We start from the raw sequence: 14,457 nt of genomic DNA, 5'->3' as shown, positions 1-14,457 counted from the left end.
TATATAAATAGGCCCTTTTAATTTTATCTGGCTTGCCGTTCCAAATAAAATGGAATATTTTTTGTTCATATAATTTAAAAAGCAGGTCACTAGGTGTAGGCAAAACCATAAGCAAATAGGTAAACTGTGATATGACTAAAGAGTTAATCAGGGTGATTTTTCCACAAATAGACAGGTATTTTCCTTTCCATGGTAGCAAGATCTTATCTATTTTTGCTAACTTTCTATAAAAATTTATTGGAGTGAGATCATTTCTTTCTTTTGGGATTTTTATACCGAGTATGTCCACATCTCCGTCAGACCATTTAATTGGTAAACTACATGGCAATATAAAATGTGTATTTTTTAGTGATCCAATACGTAATATGGTACATTTATCATAATTTGGTTTTAATCCAGAGAGGATAGCAAAGGTATCTAGATCCTCTATGAGGCCCTGGAGGGACTCTAGTTGTGGTTTTAAAAGAAAACATGAATCATCAGCGTACAATGACACCTTAGTTTTTAAGCCACGGATTTCTAATCCCTTAATATTAATGTTTGATCTAATTTTAACAGCTAACATTTCGATGGCAATAATAAATAGATATGCCGATAGTGGACAACCTTGTTTTACTCCTCTAGATAATTTAAAACTTTCTGAGATGTAGCCATTATTTACTATTTTACACCTAGGGTTACTATACATAATTTTAACCCATTTTATAAGAGATTCCCCAAAATTGAAATATTCTAGGCATTTATATATAAACTCCAGTCGTACTTTATCAAAAGCCTTTTCAAAATCAGCTATGAAAACCAGGCCTGGTGTCCCCGATATTTCATAGTGTTCTATTGTTTCCAGTACTTGCCTTATATTATCTCCAATGTATCGTCCATGTAAAAAACCTGTCTGATTAGGATGAATAATATCTGACAAAACTTTTTTTATTCTATGCGCCAAGCATTTTGCTAGGATTTTTGCATCACAACACTGAAGTGTAAGAGGTCTCCAATTTTTTAATTGGACTGGATCTTTATATATACCACTTGGGTCCTGTTTCAGTAATAACGATATCAGACCTTCTTGTTGCGTGTCTGATAATCTACCATTTATATAGGAGTGGTTAAAACAAGCTAATAATGGTCCTTTGAGTATATCAAAAAAAAGATTTGTATACTTCCACTGGTATGCCATCCAGCCCTGGAGTTTTCCCATCTTTAAAGGCCCCAATTGCATCAAGCAGTTCCTCCTCTGTAATTTGGCCTTCACATGAGTCTTTCTGTACAGATGTTAATTTTACATTATTAATAGGAAAAAAATCCATACAATTAGTTTCAGTTAGTGGAGATGGAGGAGCCTGAAACAAAAACATATTCTTAAAGTACTTTACTTCCTCTTTCAAAATATATTTTGGTGAATCATGCGTGACTCCATCATTTGTAACTAGTTTTAATACATTTTTTTTGGTAGCATTTCTATATTGAAGATTGAAAAAGAATTTGGTGCATTTTTCCCCATATTCCATCCAGTTCGCTTTATTTTTATAATATATTACACTGGATCATTCTTGAATAAGTTCCTCCATTTCTTTTTGTTTTTCCTCTAACTTATTCTGTGCCTCTGTGGTACTGTTTTTATTGCTATCTAACTGTACTGTTAGTCCTTCAATTTCCTTTGTTAATATGGACTCTTTTGATCTAAATTGCTTTTGTTTTAAAGATGAGTACTGAATTGCATGGCCTCTAAAGGCACACTTAAAAGTGTCCCATACAATAAGGGGATCTGCTGTACCTATGTTATGTCTGAAAAAGTCAGTTATAAAGTCTTCTGTCCTAGTTCTAAACAATTTATCATCTAGTAGACTTTGATTAAATTTCCAATATCCTCGCCCACGTGGAAATTCTGTAAGAGAAATATATATGCCAATTATGTGATGATCCGACCGCATTCTATCCCCTATCAACACTTTTTTAACTTTTGGTGCCAGAGAGAATGGTATAAGAAAGTAGTCAAGACGACTAGCTTGATTCAGCCTCCGCCATGTATATCTCACTAAATCAGGGTATTTAAGTCTCCATATATCCACTAATTCCAATATATCCATGACATTCGTGATTTCCTTAAGTGCCTGAGGGTGATAGTTTGTAGTGTGATTTCCTTTCCGGTCTATAGAGGTATTTAAGACCGTATTAAAATCTCCCACTATAATAATAGAGTCTAGTGTTGCTTGTAGAGTTGATAAATTCTTATATATATTTTCAAAGAAGCTTGGATCATCATTATTCGGACCGTATAGGTTGACAAGCCATATTTGTTTATTGTCCAATAACATATTTAAAATAATCCATCTACCTTGAGGATCTGTTTGGACAATTTGCACATTTTGATCAAAATTATTGTTAATTAAGACCATCACCCCTTTTGAATTTCTTTGCCCATGGGAGAAATATATTTTGCCCCCCCAGTTCTTTTTCCACAAAACTTCATCTAAAACTGTTGAATGGGTTTCCTGTAAACAATAGATATTATAATCCTTCTCTTTTAGCCAGGTAAATACTGATCGTCTTTTCTTATTATCTGCTAAGCCATTACAATTGTAACTGGCTATACTTATTTCACCACTTACCATAATGAGACACACCTTTCATTCTTTTAATCAGAATATATTTTTGTAAACGTACTATTAAAAAGTAACATAATGATTGAGTGTCTATATAGTTGTACCATGATATTTGCATTTCTACTAAGTAAACCTCCAATTGGTCCCTACTATTCCACGCGCTAAAAGCCCTCCTCAACCCGAGTTGGGTTGTCATCCCAATGCCCGGCAGAGCACCCTCTACCCCCTGTATCCCATAGCCCTGAACCGACTGGGATCCATCCTTTGAAAAGAGCATACAGTGCCATTTACCGGATTGTAGTAGATCAGTTGCCATATGCATTTCCATTGCCCTCACCTCTTTTTGTATTATTTATAGCTGTAGATCATCCTCTATTGTCCCTAACATCTTTTACTTCTTCCTTCGCAACAGTCGTGGGATACACACATACACTCACACACACACACACACACACACACACTCAGCCCTTACCCCCACACAACCATAAGCTCACTTTCTCAACAATTGCACCATCCCAGAGCCCAACTCAAGATGGGTCATGATTTACAAATGTTACTGCAGTTGCAGCTGCATGAGAAAGACCGCGCAAAATAATGAGCAAAAATTGAGAGATTTATTTACCATTGTCACATCCTAGATAATGGTGGTCAAATGTACACCTTATTCCTGAAACACCCACAATACGGCCACCCGTCATGACCATGTCCCCACGCATCTCCATGCAGTCCGACTTTGATTTTGTGCCGCCAGGGCCACAATAATATACCCCCTCTCTGAATGTCCGAGTGTGACCCCCTCCCCATGGGTTACTGCAGCTAGTGTTGCCAGCACTGCCACTGCCTGGGTGGGGGCACCCCACCGGAATCCCCACCGGCTAGGTACAAGGTCGTCAAGGTTCTCATTAGCAGCTTTGAGAATTTCCTTGTATATTATGCTCTCCCTTTAGGGGGCTTTGGCTTTGCAGGACCAACCCTGCCAAGCAGGCTCAGAATCTTGAGGGGGCAGTGCTGCTCTTGGTCTCTGACCTCATTTTAGCTGCATACAGACCGCTTACAGCGAGCACATAAGACAGTTAGGGACTTCTCCTTAGTATCTGGGTCATTCAGGTGGGTGTCAAGGGTATAGGGCCATGGACCGTACCATTAAAATAGGATAATAAATAATTAGATATAATTAATTTAAAATTTAAAATAAATGTAGTTCTCCATGATAGGACAATAAATAAATAAGACGTATAATTCATTATAAAAGTATATCCATCATCTGAACAACCTTGAAATCCCTCTCATACCCGGCTCACAGCAATACATTGGCTCTGGGATATGCAACCATTTCATTACTCACTCACTCAACTTTCCAAACATAACAAATAAAATAAAAAATAAACACAAACCATACCATCCACACATACTGTGCCTTCTGTTTACTTAGTTTTTATCTTCACTATGTAAAATAGTGCTTGTGTGTTCAATTAGTTATATGTGAAGATTTATAGAAAAGCTATATATTTTTGTTGTATTGTTACAATCAGTAACCGGGCTTGAATTGTGTTTATTTTCCTCGTCTATGAGAACTTTGTAAATTTTAAAATAACCATGGAGTAGTCTTTGTGTCTCTGAACAACTGGTTTTCAATATATAGTTTATCAACGACGAGAGCTACTCGTTTCGCTTTTAATCTATTTTCTTTGAAAATTGGATACAGAACTTTGCGCCGTTCTGCAATTTCCTTCGGAAACTGATCATTCATGCCAATTTTGGTCCCAGCAAGTCTTTTACCCAGGCTTTTAACCATTATTTTATCTTTAAGTGAAGCAAATTTGGCAACAATTGGGCGTTCGTACCTCTGCCCTCTCTGTCCGAAGCGGTGAACACGTTCAAGTTGGATTTTGTCGACAACCTCGCGCGGAATCTGAAGCGCTGTAAGGAGGAACTCTCTAACTACAGATTCAGGAACTTCTCCTTCTTTTTCTTGGATACCTGTAAGTACCAAATTCTCTCTCATGGATCTAGTTTGTATGTCCAGTAAGGCTTCTTTCAGAACGGTGTTCTCCTTTTTAATTCCATTCATTTCGGTTTCAATCTTATTGACTGTCCCTTTTAGCTTGTGTGTTTCCTTCTCCAATGTCGCAGCTTTTTCATCACTCATCTCTAGGCTTGCCTTCAACTCTTTTATATCCTTACTAACTAGTTCAAGAATACCCAGTTTGTCATTTATTGATTTTAACAGATCGGTTTCGACCTTTACCATTCCCGGTGGTGAGAATATTAAATCATCAGTGTCTGTAGAGTCACGTTTTCGTTTTGTAATCGGTTCCCCTGTCTTACTCTCCGTCATGTTTGGTTGTTGCCTGTTTTCGTAATATTTGTCGATAAATGTCTCTAGTTTTAGGATTTGTTTTGTGTTATTGTCCAGATTGAAGGTTATCACTAACCTTCAATCTAATATTTTAGTCTAATTTAGCAGATATTTCGAATATTATGTTTTATCTTGAGGTGCTCTACATAAATCCCTTCAGTCCGCCATTACCCTTACGTTACCTTTACGTCATTACGTCATTCATATCTGACTTGCCTAATTAAATAAAGGTAAATTCTATTAAAAAAAATATATACTTATATATTCCATACTTCGACATTGCTCATCCTAATATTTCTATATTTCTTAATTTCATTATTTTACATTTAGACTTGTGTGTATTGTTGTGTATTGTTAGATATTAGTGCACTGTTGGAGCTAGGAACACAAGCATTTCATTACACCCGCATCTGCTAAATATGTGTTTGTGACGAATACAATTTGATTTGATTTAGGTTTGAGTTTATAACAAGCTATAATGAGTTAATAGTTTATAACAAGCTATAATGAGTTAATAGTTTATAACAAGCTATAATGAGTTAATAGTTTATAACAAGCTATAATGAGTTAATAGTTTATAACAAGCTATAAAGAGTTTATAACAAGCTATAATGAGTTAATAGTTTATAACAAGCTATAATGAGTTAATAGTTTATAACAAGCTATAATGAGTTAATAGTTTATAACAAGCTATAATGAGTTAGTAAAGAGTTTATAACAAGCTATAATGAGTTAATAGTTTATAACAAGCTATAACGAGTTAATAGTTTATAACAAGCTATAATGAGTTAGTAAAGAGTTGATAACAAGCTATAATGAGTTAATAGTTTATAACAAGCTATAACGAGTTAATAGTTTATAACAAGCTATCATGAGTTAATAGTTTATAACAAGTTATAATGAGTTAGAAAAAAGTTTATAACAAGCTATAATTATAAAATGGTGCTTTCCCTCTAGTGGTGCGGGGGCTGTGCTTTGGCAAAGTGGGTGGGGTTATATCCTTCCTGTTTGGCCCTGTCCGGGGGTTTCTTCGGATGGGGCCACAGTGTCTCCTGACCGCTCCTGTCTCAGCCTCCAGTATTTATGCTGCAGTAGTTTATGTGTCGGGGGGCTAGGGTCAGTTGGTTACCTGGAGTACTTCTCCTGTCTTATCCAGTGTCCTGTGTGAATTTAAGTATGCTCTCTCTAATTCTCTCGTTCTCTCTTTCTCTCTGAGAACCTGAGCCCTAGGACCATACGTCAGGACTACCGGGCATGATGACACCTTGCTGTCCCCAGTCCGCCTGGCCTTGCTGCTATTCCAGTTTCAACTGTTCTGCCTGCGGTTACGGAACCCCTACCTGTCCCAGACCTGCTGTTTTCAACTCTTAATGATCGGCTATGAAAAGCCAACTGAGATTTATTCCTGATTATTATTTGACCATGCTTGTCATTTATGAACATTTTGAAAATCTTGGCTCTCTCTAATTTTCTCCTTCTCTCTTTCTTTCTCTCGGAGGACCTGAGCCCTAGGACCATACGTCGGGACTACCGGCCGTGGTGACTCCTTGCTGTCCCCAGTCCGCCTGGCCTTGCTGCTATTCCAGTTTCAACTGTTCTGCCTGCGGTTATGGAACCCCTACCTGTCCCAGACCTGCTGTTTTCAACTCTTAATGATCGGCTATGAAAAGCCAACTGAGATTTATTCCTGATTATTATTTGACCATGCTTGTCATTTATGAACATTTTGAAAATCTTGGCTCTCTCTAATTTTCTCCTTCTCTCTTTCTTTCTCTCGGAGGACCTGGGCCCTAGGACCATGCGTCGGGACTGCCGCCCGTGGTGACTCCTTGCTGTCCCCAGTCTGCCTGGCCTTGCTGCTATTCCAGTTTCAGCTGTTCTGCCTGCGGTTATGGAACCGCCACCTGTCCCAGACCTGTTGTTTTTCAACTCTTGATGATCGGCTATGAAAAGCCAACTGAAAATTATTCATGATTATTATTTGACCATGCTTGTCACTTATGAACATTTTTGAACATCTTGGCATAGTTCTGTTATAATCTCCACCCGGCACAGCCAGAAGAGGACTGGCCACCCCTCATAGCCTGGTTCCTCTCTAGGTTTCTTCCTAGGTTTTGGCCATTCTAGGGAGTTTTTCCTAGCCACCGTGCTTCTACACCTGCATTACTAGCTGTTTGGGGTTTTAGGCTGGGTGTCTGTACAGCACTTCGAGATATTAGCTGATGTACGAAGGGCTATATAAAATAAAATTGATTGATTGATTGATAATGAGTTAATTGTTTATAACAAGCTATAATGAGTTCGTAAAGAGTTTATAACAAGCTATAATGAGTTAATTGTTTATAACAAGCTATAATGAGTTCGTAAAGAGTTTATAACAACCTATAGTTAAGTTAATAACAAGTTATAAAGCGTTTATGTACAAGTTGATAGAAAGGGAGAGATGGAGGGATGGTTCTACCTCTTTTAGTCGTCCAGAGGTAAAGGAAGGTGAGAGGACACTGCGGATCCGTCTCCATGTATCGTCCTCGGCAAGGGACACCGCATCAAACAGCTCGCCACTCAGAATGATGTTCTAAAACATGGAGGACAGTTATAACAATGATATGATTTAATAATGATCATAGTATTTACATAATATTCACACTACTTTAAAATGTATGAATAATGAATGCCACAAATAATGTATTAATAATATAAGTAATAATTTTAGGATAATTATTATTCAGATTATCATTAGGGGGATGTGTGTGTGTGTGTGTGTGTGTGTGTGTGTTTGTCTCACTCTGCGGTTGGTGAAGATGTTGTAACACTCTTTAATCAGGACGGTCTTGATCATGCTTTTGTCCATGATACACAGAACAGGCTGCCTCCCATCATAGATCCTTCACAGAGGAGAAACACACCTGGCTTTAACCACTATATATACACCTACATGGTACAGGCTGCCTCCCATCATAGATCCTTCACAGAGGAGAAATACACATGGCTTTAACCACTATATATACACCTACATGGTACAGGCTGCCTCCCATCATAGATCCTTCACAGAGGAGAAACACACCTGGCTTTAACCACTATATATACACCTACATGGTACACAGAACAGACTGCCTCCCATCATAGATCCTTCACAGAGGAGAAACACACCTTGCTTTAACCACTATAAATACACCTACATGGTACACAGAACAGACTGCCTCCCATCATAGATCCTTCACAGAGGAGAAACACACCTGGATTTAACCACTATATATACACCTACATGGTACAGGCTGCCTCCCATCATAGATCCTTCACAGAGGAGAAACACACCTGGCTTTAACCACTATATATACACCTACATGATACACAGAACAGGCTGCCTCCCATCATAGATCCTTCACAGAGGAGAAACACACCTGGTTTTAACCACTATATATACACCTACATGGTACAGGCTGCCTCCCATCATAGATCCTTCACAGAGGAGAAACACACCTGGCTTTAACCACTATATATACACCTACATGATACACAGAACAGGCTGCCTCCCATCATAGATCCTTCACAGAGGAGAAACACACCTGGCTTTAACCACTATATATACACCTACATGGTACACAGAACAGGCTGCCTCCCATCATAGATCCTTCACAGAGGAGAGACACACCTGGCTTTAACCCCCTATATATACACCTACATGGTACAGAGAACAGGCTGCCTCCCATCATAGATCCTTCACAGAGGAGAGACACACCTGGCTTTAACCACTATATATACACCTACATGGTACACAGAACAGGCTGCCTCCCATCATAGATCCTTCACAGAGGAGAAACACACCTGGCTTTAACCACTATATATACACCTACATGGTACACAGAACAGACTGCCTCCCATCATAGATCTTTCACAGAGAAGAAACACACCTGGCTTTAACCACTATATATACACCTACATGGTACAGGCTGCCTCCCATCATAGATCCTTCACAGAGGAGAAACACACCTGGCTTTAACCACTATATATACACCTACATGGTACACAGAACAGACTGCCTCCCATCATAGATCCTTCACAGATCCTCCCATCATATATCCTTCACAGAGGCATTTTGTTAAGTTACAGCCTTATTCTAAAATTGATTAAATAAATAAAAACCCTCATAAACCTTCACACAATACCCAATAACGAGAAGCGAAAAACAGAAATACTTTATTTACATAAGTATTCAAGCCGTTTGCTGTGAGACTCCAAATTGAGCTCAGGTGCATCCTGTTTCCATCATGCTTGAGATGTTTCTACAACTTGATTGGAGTTTACCTGTGGTAAACTCCATTGATTGGACATTATTTGGAAAGGCACACACCTGTCTATATAAGGTCACACATTTGACAGTGCATGTCAGAGTAAAAACCAAGCCATGAGGTTGAAGGAATTCTCCGTAGAGCTCTGAGACAGGATTGTGTTGAGCCACAGGTCTGGGGAACATTTCTGCAGCATTGAAGGTCCCCAAGAACAAAGTGGCCTCCATTATTCTTTAATGGAAGAAATCTGGTACCACCAAGACTCTTCCTTGAGCAATCGGGGTAGAAGGTGCTTGGTCAAGGAGGTGACTAAGAACCTGATGGTCACTCTGACAGAGCTCCAGTGTTCCTCTGTGGAGATGGGAGAACCTTCCAGAAGGACAACCATCTCTACAGCACTCCACCAATCAGGCCTTTATGGTGGAGTGGCCAGACGGAAGCCACTCCTCAGTAAAAGGCACATGACAGCCCGCTTGGAGTTTGTCAAAAGGCACCTAAAGGACTCTCAGACCATGAGAAACAAGATTCTCTGGTCTGACAAAACCAAAATTGAACTCTTTGGCCTGAATGCCAAGCGTCACGTCAGGAGGAAACCTGACACCATCGCTATGGTGAAGCATGGTGGTGACAGAATCATGATGTGGGGAGGTTTTTAGTGGCAGAGACTGGAAGACTAGTCAGGATAGAGGGAAAGATGAACGGAGCAAAGGTCAGAGAGATCCTTGATGAAAACCTGCTCGAGAGCGCTCAGGACCTCAGACTGGGGTGAAGGTTCACCTTCCAACAGGACAACAACCCTAAGAACACAGCCAAGACAACACAGGAGTGGCTTTGAGACAAGTCTCTGAATGTCCTTGAGTGGCCCAGCCAGAGACCAGATCTGCAGAAAAGAATTGGAGAAACTCTCCAAATATAGGTGTGCCAAGCTTGTATCATTATACCCAAGAAGACACGAGGCTGTAAATGCCGCCAAAAGTACTTCAGCAAAGTACTGAGTAAAGGGACTGAATACTTATGTAAATGTTAGATTTCAGTTTGCCATTTTTTATACATTTGCTAAAAAATCAAAAAACCTGTTTTGCTTTGTCATTATGGATATTGTGTGTGTAGATTGATGAGGGAAAAACGATTAAATCCATTTTTAGAATGAGGCAGTAATGTAACAAAATGTGGAAAAAGTGAAGGGGTCTGAGTACACCTACAATCCTACATGTTACACAGAACAGCCTCCATCCCATCATGGATCCTTCACAGAGGAGAAACACATTTAACCATCTCATATAAAACTACAAACATTTAACCAGCTCTTATAAAACTACAAACATTTAACCAGCTCTTATAAAACTACAAACATTTAACCAGCTCTTATAAAACTACAAACATTTAACCAGCTCTTATAAAACTACAAACATTTAACCAGCTCTTATAAAACTACAAACATTTAACCAGCTCTTATAAAACTACAAACATTTAACCAGCTCTTATAAAACTACAAACATTTAACCAGCTCTTATAGAACTACAAACATTTAACCAGCTCATATAAAACTACAAACATTTAACCAGCTCATATAAAACTACAAACATTTAACCACCTCTTATAAAACTACACACATTTAACCAGCTCTTATAAAACTACAAACATTTAACCAGCTCTTATAAAACTACAAACATTTAACCAGCTCTTATAAAACTACAAACATTTAACCACCTCATATAAAACTACAAACATTTAACCAGCTCTTATAAAACTACAAACATTTAACCAGCTCTTATAAAACTACAAACATTTAACCAGCTCTTATAAAACTACAAACATTTAACCAGCTCATATAAAACTACAAACATTTAACCACCTCATATAATACTACAAACATTTAACCAGCTCTTATAAAACTACAAACATTTAACCAGCTCTTATAAAACTACAAACATTTAACCACCTCATATAAAACTACAAACATTTAACCAGCTCTTATAAAACTACAAACATTTAACCACCTCATATAAAACTACAAACATTTAACCAGCTCTTATAAAACTACAAACATTTAACCAGCTCTTATAAAACTACAAACATTGAACCAGCTCATATAAAACTACAAACATTTAACCACCTCATATAAAACTACAAACATTTAACCAGCTCTTATAAAACTACAAACATTTAACCACCTCATATAAAACTACAAACATTGAACCAGCTCTTATAAAACTACAAACATTTAACCAGCTCTTATAAAACTACAAACATTTAACCACCTCATATAAAACTACAAACATTTAACCAGCTCTTATAAAACTACAAACATTTAACCAGCTCTTATAAAACTACAAACATTGAACCAGCTCATATAAAACTACAAACATTTAACCAGCTCTTATAAAACTACAAACATTGAACCAGCTCATATAAAACTACAAACATTTAACCAGCTCTTATAAAACTACAAACATTTAACCAGCTCTTATAAAACTACAAACATTGAACCAGCTCATATAAAACTACAAACATTTAACCAGCTCTTATAAAACTACAAACATTGAACCAGCTCATATAAAACTACAAACATTTAACCAGCTCTTATAAAACTACAAACATTTAACCAGCTCTTATAAAACTACAAACATTGAACCAGCTCATATAAAACTACAAACATTTAACCAGCTCTTATAAAACTACAAACATTTAACCAGCTCTTATAAAACTACAAACATTTAACCACCTCATATAAAACTACATAGAAAACATTATTCTAGTTGTGGTTGATATTATTATTATTCATCATGGTCACATGACAGCTCGAGCAGGTGATGAATTGTAAGTTAAAGAGCATAGTACAGTTGTGAGTCATCCTAGTACGGTACAGCCAACTGAACTCACCCCCAGATTCTCCCATACTTCTGAAAGCACTCTGTGTCAAAGTTAGTGAAACCCTGCAGAGAGAGAGGCAGAGAGAGACAGAGAGAGAGAGAGAGAGAGAGAGAGAGAGAGAGAGAGAGAGAGAGCGAGAGAGAGGGGGAAAAAAACTGCTGATTCATGCCTTAGAAGGTCATGTAGGTGTGTCTGAACAGAGAACACACCTGAAACAGGTGAGAGTTGAGGAGGGTTTGTTCTTTTCAATGGTTCCCAGGGTCAAAAACACAACTTCTAGACTGATCATGTCTCATATTACCTTTATTTATCCATTGTTCAAACAACTGACAAGTCCTCATTTTCCTTCTCATTGTATTGTTTTACATGGGGGGAAAATAACACTATTGTTTAAACAACCGGCTAGTCCTCATTTTCCTTCTCATTGTATTGTTTTACATGGGGGGAAAATAACACTATTGTTTAAACAACCGGCTAGTCCTCATTTTCCTTCTCATTGTATTGTTTTACATGGGGGGAAAATAACACTATTGTTTAAACAACCGGCTAGTCCTCATTTTCCTTCTCATTGTATTGTTTTACATGGGGGGAAAATAACACTATTGTTTAAACAACCGGCTAGTCCTCATTTTCCTTCTCATTGTATTGTTTTACATGGGGGGAAATAACACTATTGTTTAAACAACCGGCTAGTCCTCATTTTCCTTCTCATTGTATTGTTTTCCATGGGGGGGAATAACACTATTGTTTAAACAACCGGCTAGTCCTCATTTTCCTTCTCATTGTATTGTTTTACATGGGGGGAAATAACACTATTGTTTAAACAACCGGCTAGTCCTCATTTTCCTTCTCATTGTATTGTTTTCCATGGGGGGAAAATAACACTATTGTTTAAACAACCGGCTAGTCCTCATTTTCCTTCTCATTGTATTGTTTTCCATGGGGGAAAATAACACTATTGTTTAAACAACCGGCTAGTCCTCATTTTCCTTCTCATTGTATTGTTTTCCATGGGGGAAAATAACACTATTGTTTAAACAACCGGCTAGTCCTCATTTTCCTTCTCATTGTATTGTTTTACATGGGGGGAAATAACACTATTGTTTAAACAACCGGCTAGTCCTCATTTTCCTTCTCATTGTATTGTTTTCCATGGGGGGAAAATAACACTATTGTTTAAACAACCGGCTAGTCCTCATTTTCCTTCTCATTGTATTGTTTTACATGGGGGGAAAATAACACTATTGTTTAAACAACCGGCTAGTCCTCATTTTCCTTCTCATTGTATTGTTTTCCATGGGGGGAAAATAACACTATTGTTTAAACAACCGGCTAGTCCTCATTTTCCTTCTCATTGTATTGTTTTCCCATGGTGCCCCAGGTTAATGAGTTAATAATTGCTTCATTCAGTTAATCACGTAATTAGAAACTTGTAATCATTCGAAGAGCAACAGTCGCCACATTAACTAATACAACGTCACGACAGTCTACACCGGTTAACTACGATAAATGTGACAGGTAACATTTGATTTGAAGTCCTTACACTACGATGAGGGCGATGAGGAGGGCCAGGAGGGTCCAGGTCTCAGCGGAGAAGTATGGCAGAAAACTCATTATCTTTCCTCCGGTTCGGCTCCCTGCTGCTTCTGAAAACAACGGTCCCGTTTTCTCTCAGGCTCGTTCGAGTTCACTTGTCCGATGGTCTGACAGGTTTTGAGTTGCTTTTTTTCTGTCCGGTTCTAGTGTGGTTCTTCTGTGCACGCGACAGATCTCGACGACCGACCGTTGCTCTTCTCCGTACTCTGTTTGAGACCGTGCAGGTTACAAGCGATTATTGTATCCCGTCAGAAAAACACCTGTGTGATGCTAGCTAGAATAATGATGAGCAACATTGGAATTTGCAGTTCGCCTTCAAAATAAGGGTGCCAATATTGAAACTGATGCAAACAGACATAAATAGTGGATATCATACCATATTTGGATTAGATCATGCTGAACAGGGTTGGAATGTTGTTATATGAATTAAACAAAATACAATAAGTAGTTAATTTGACACACAAAACATAGTTGAAGTAGCACTGTGGCTGTATCAGAATTGCATTGGGACAGACTTCTATTGCACTGTACAGCGTCACCTCTGGATCTTGGGTCCATGAAATGTGAAGAGTTTACACAAATATTAGCGTCGTAGTTCTTATTGCAGGACTTTAACTGTAGGAAATCACCTCACAATTCCATACGTTTATTTAAAAAATAATAACCTTTATTAAACTTGGCAAGTCTGTTAAGAACTAATTCTTATTTACAATGACGGCGTACCCCGGCCAAACCC

At 38.1% G+C, this 14,457-nt stretch overlaps 1 protein-coding gene across 2 annotated transcripts in view; it reads right to left on the bottom strand.

The window, feature by feature from the left end:
* The window catches only part of LOC139568404 (cytochrome P450 3A27-like), a 61,223-nt gene extending 47,230 nt beyond the window's left edge, over positions 1-13,993 (bottom strand). Inside the window, exons 1-3 of one of the 2 annotated variants that reach the window (XM_071390197.1) lie at positions 13,669-13,981; positions 7,748-7,847; positions 7,424-7,537 (exon numbers count right to left, since the gene is read on the bottom strand). In XM_071390197.1, coding sequence (XP_071246298.1) covers positions 7,424-7,537; positions 7,748-7,847; positions 13,669-13,739 — 285 coding nt within the window. In that variant the 5' untranslated portion in view covers positions 13,740-13,981. Of the gene's footprint in view, positions 1-7,423; positions 7,538-7,747; positions 7,848-13,668 lie in introns of both variants that reach the window. The other variant, XM_071390195.1, reaches the window with a different exon arrangement.
* Between the last annotated feature and the right edge of the window lie 464 nt (positions 13,994-14,457).

The sequence above is a fragment of the Salvelinus alpinus genome, chromosome 2 (assembly GCF_045679555.1).
Source record: "Salvelinus alpinus chromosome 2, SLU_Salpinus.1, whole genome shotgun sequence".
Classification (NCBI taxonomy): domain Eukaryota; kingdom Metazoa; phylum Chordata; class Actinopteri; order Salmoniformes; family Salmonidae; genus Salvelinus; species Salvelinus alpinus.
Note: the sequence above shows the minus strand (reverse complement) of the source record. Positions and strands in the feature narration are given on the sequence as shown.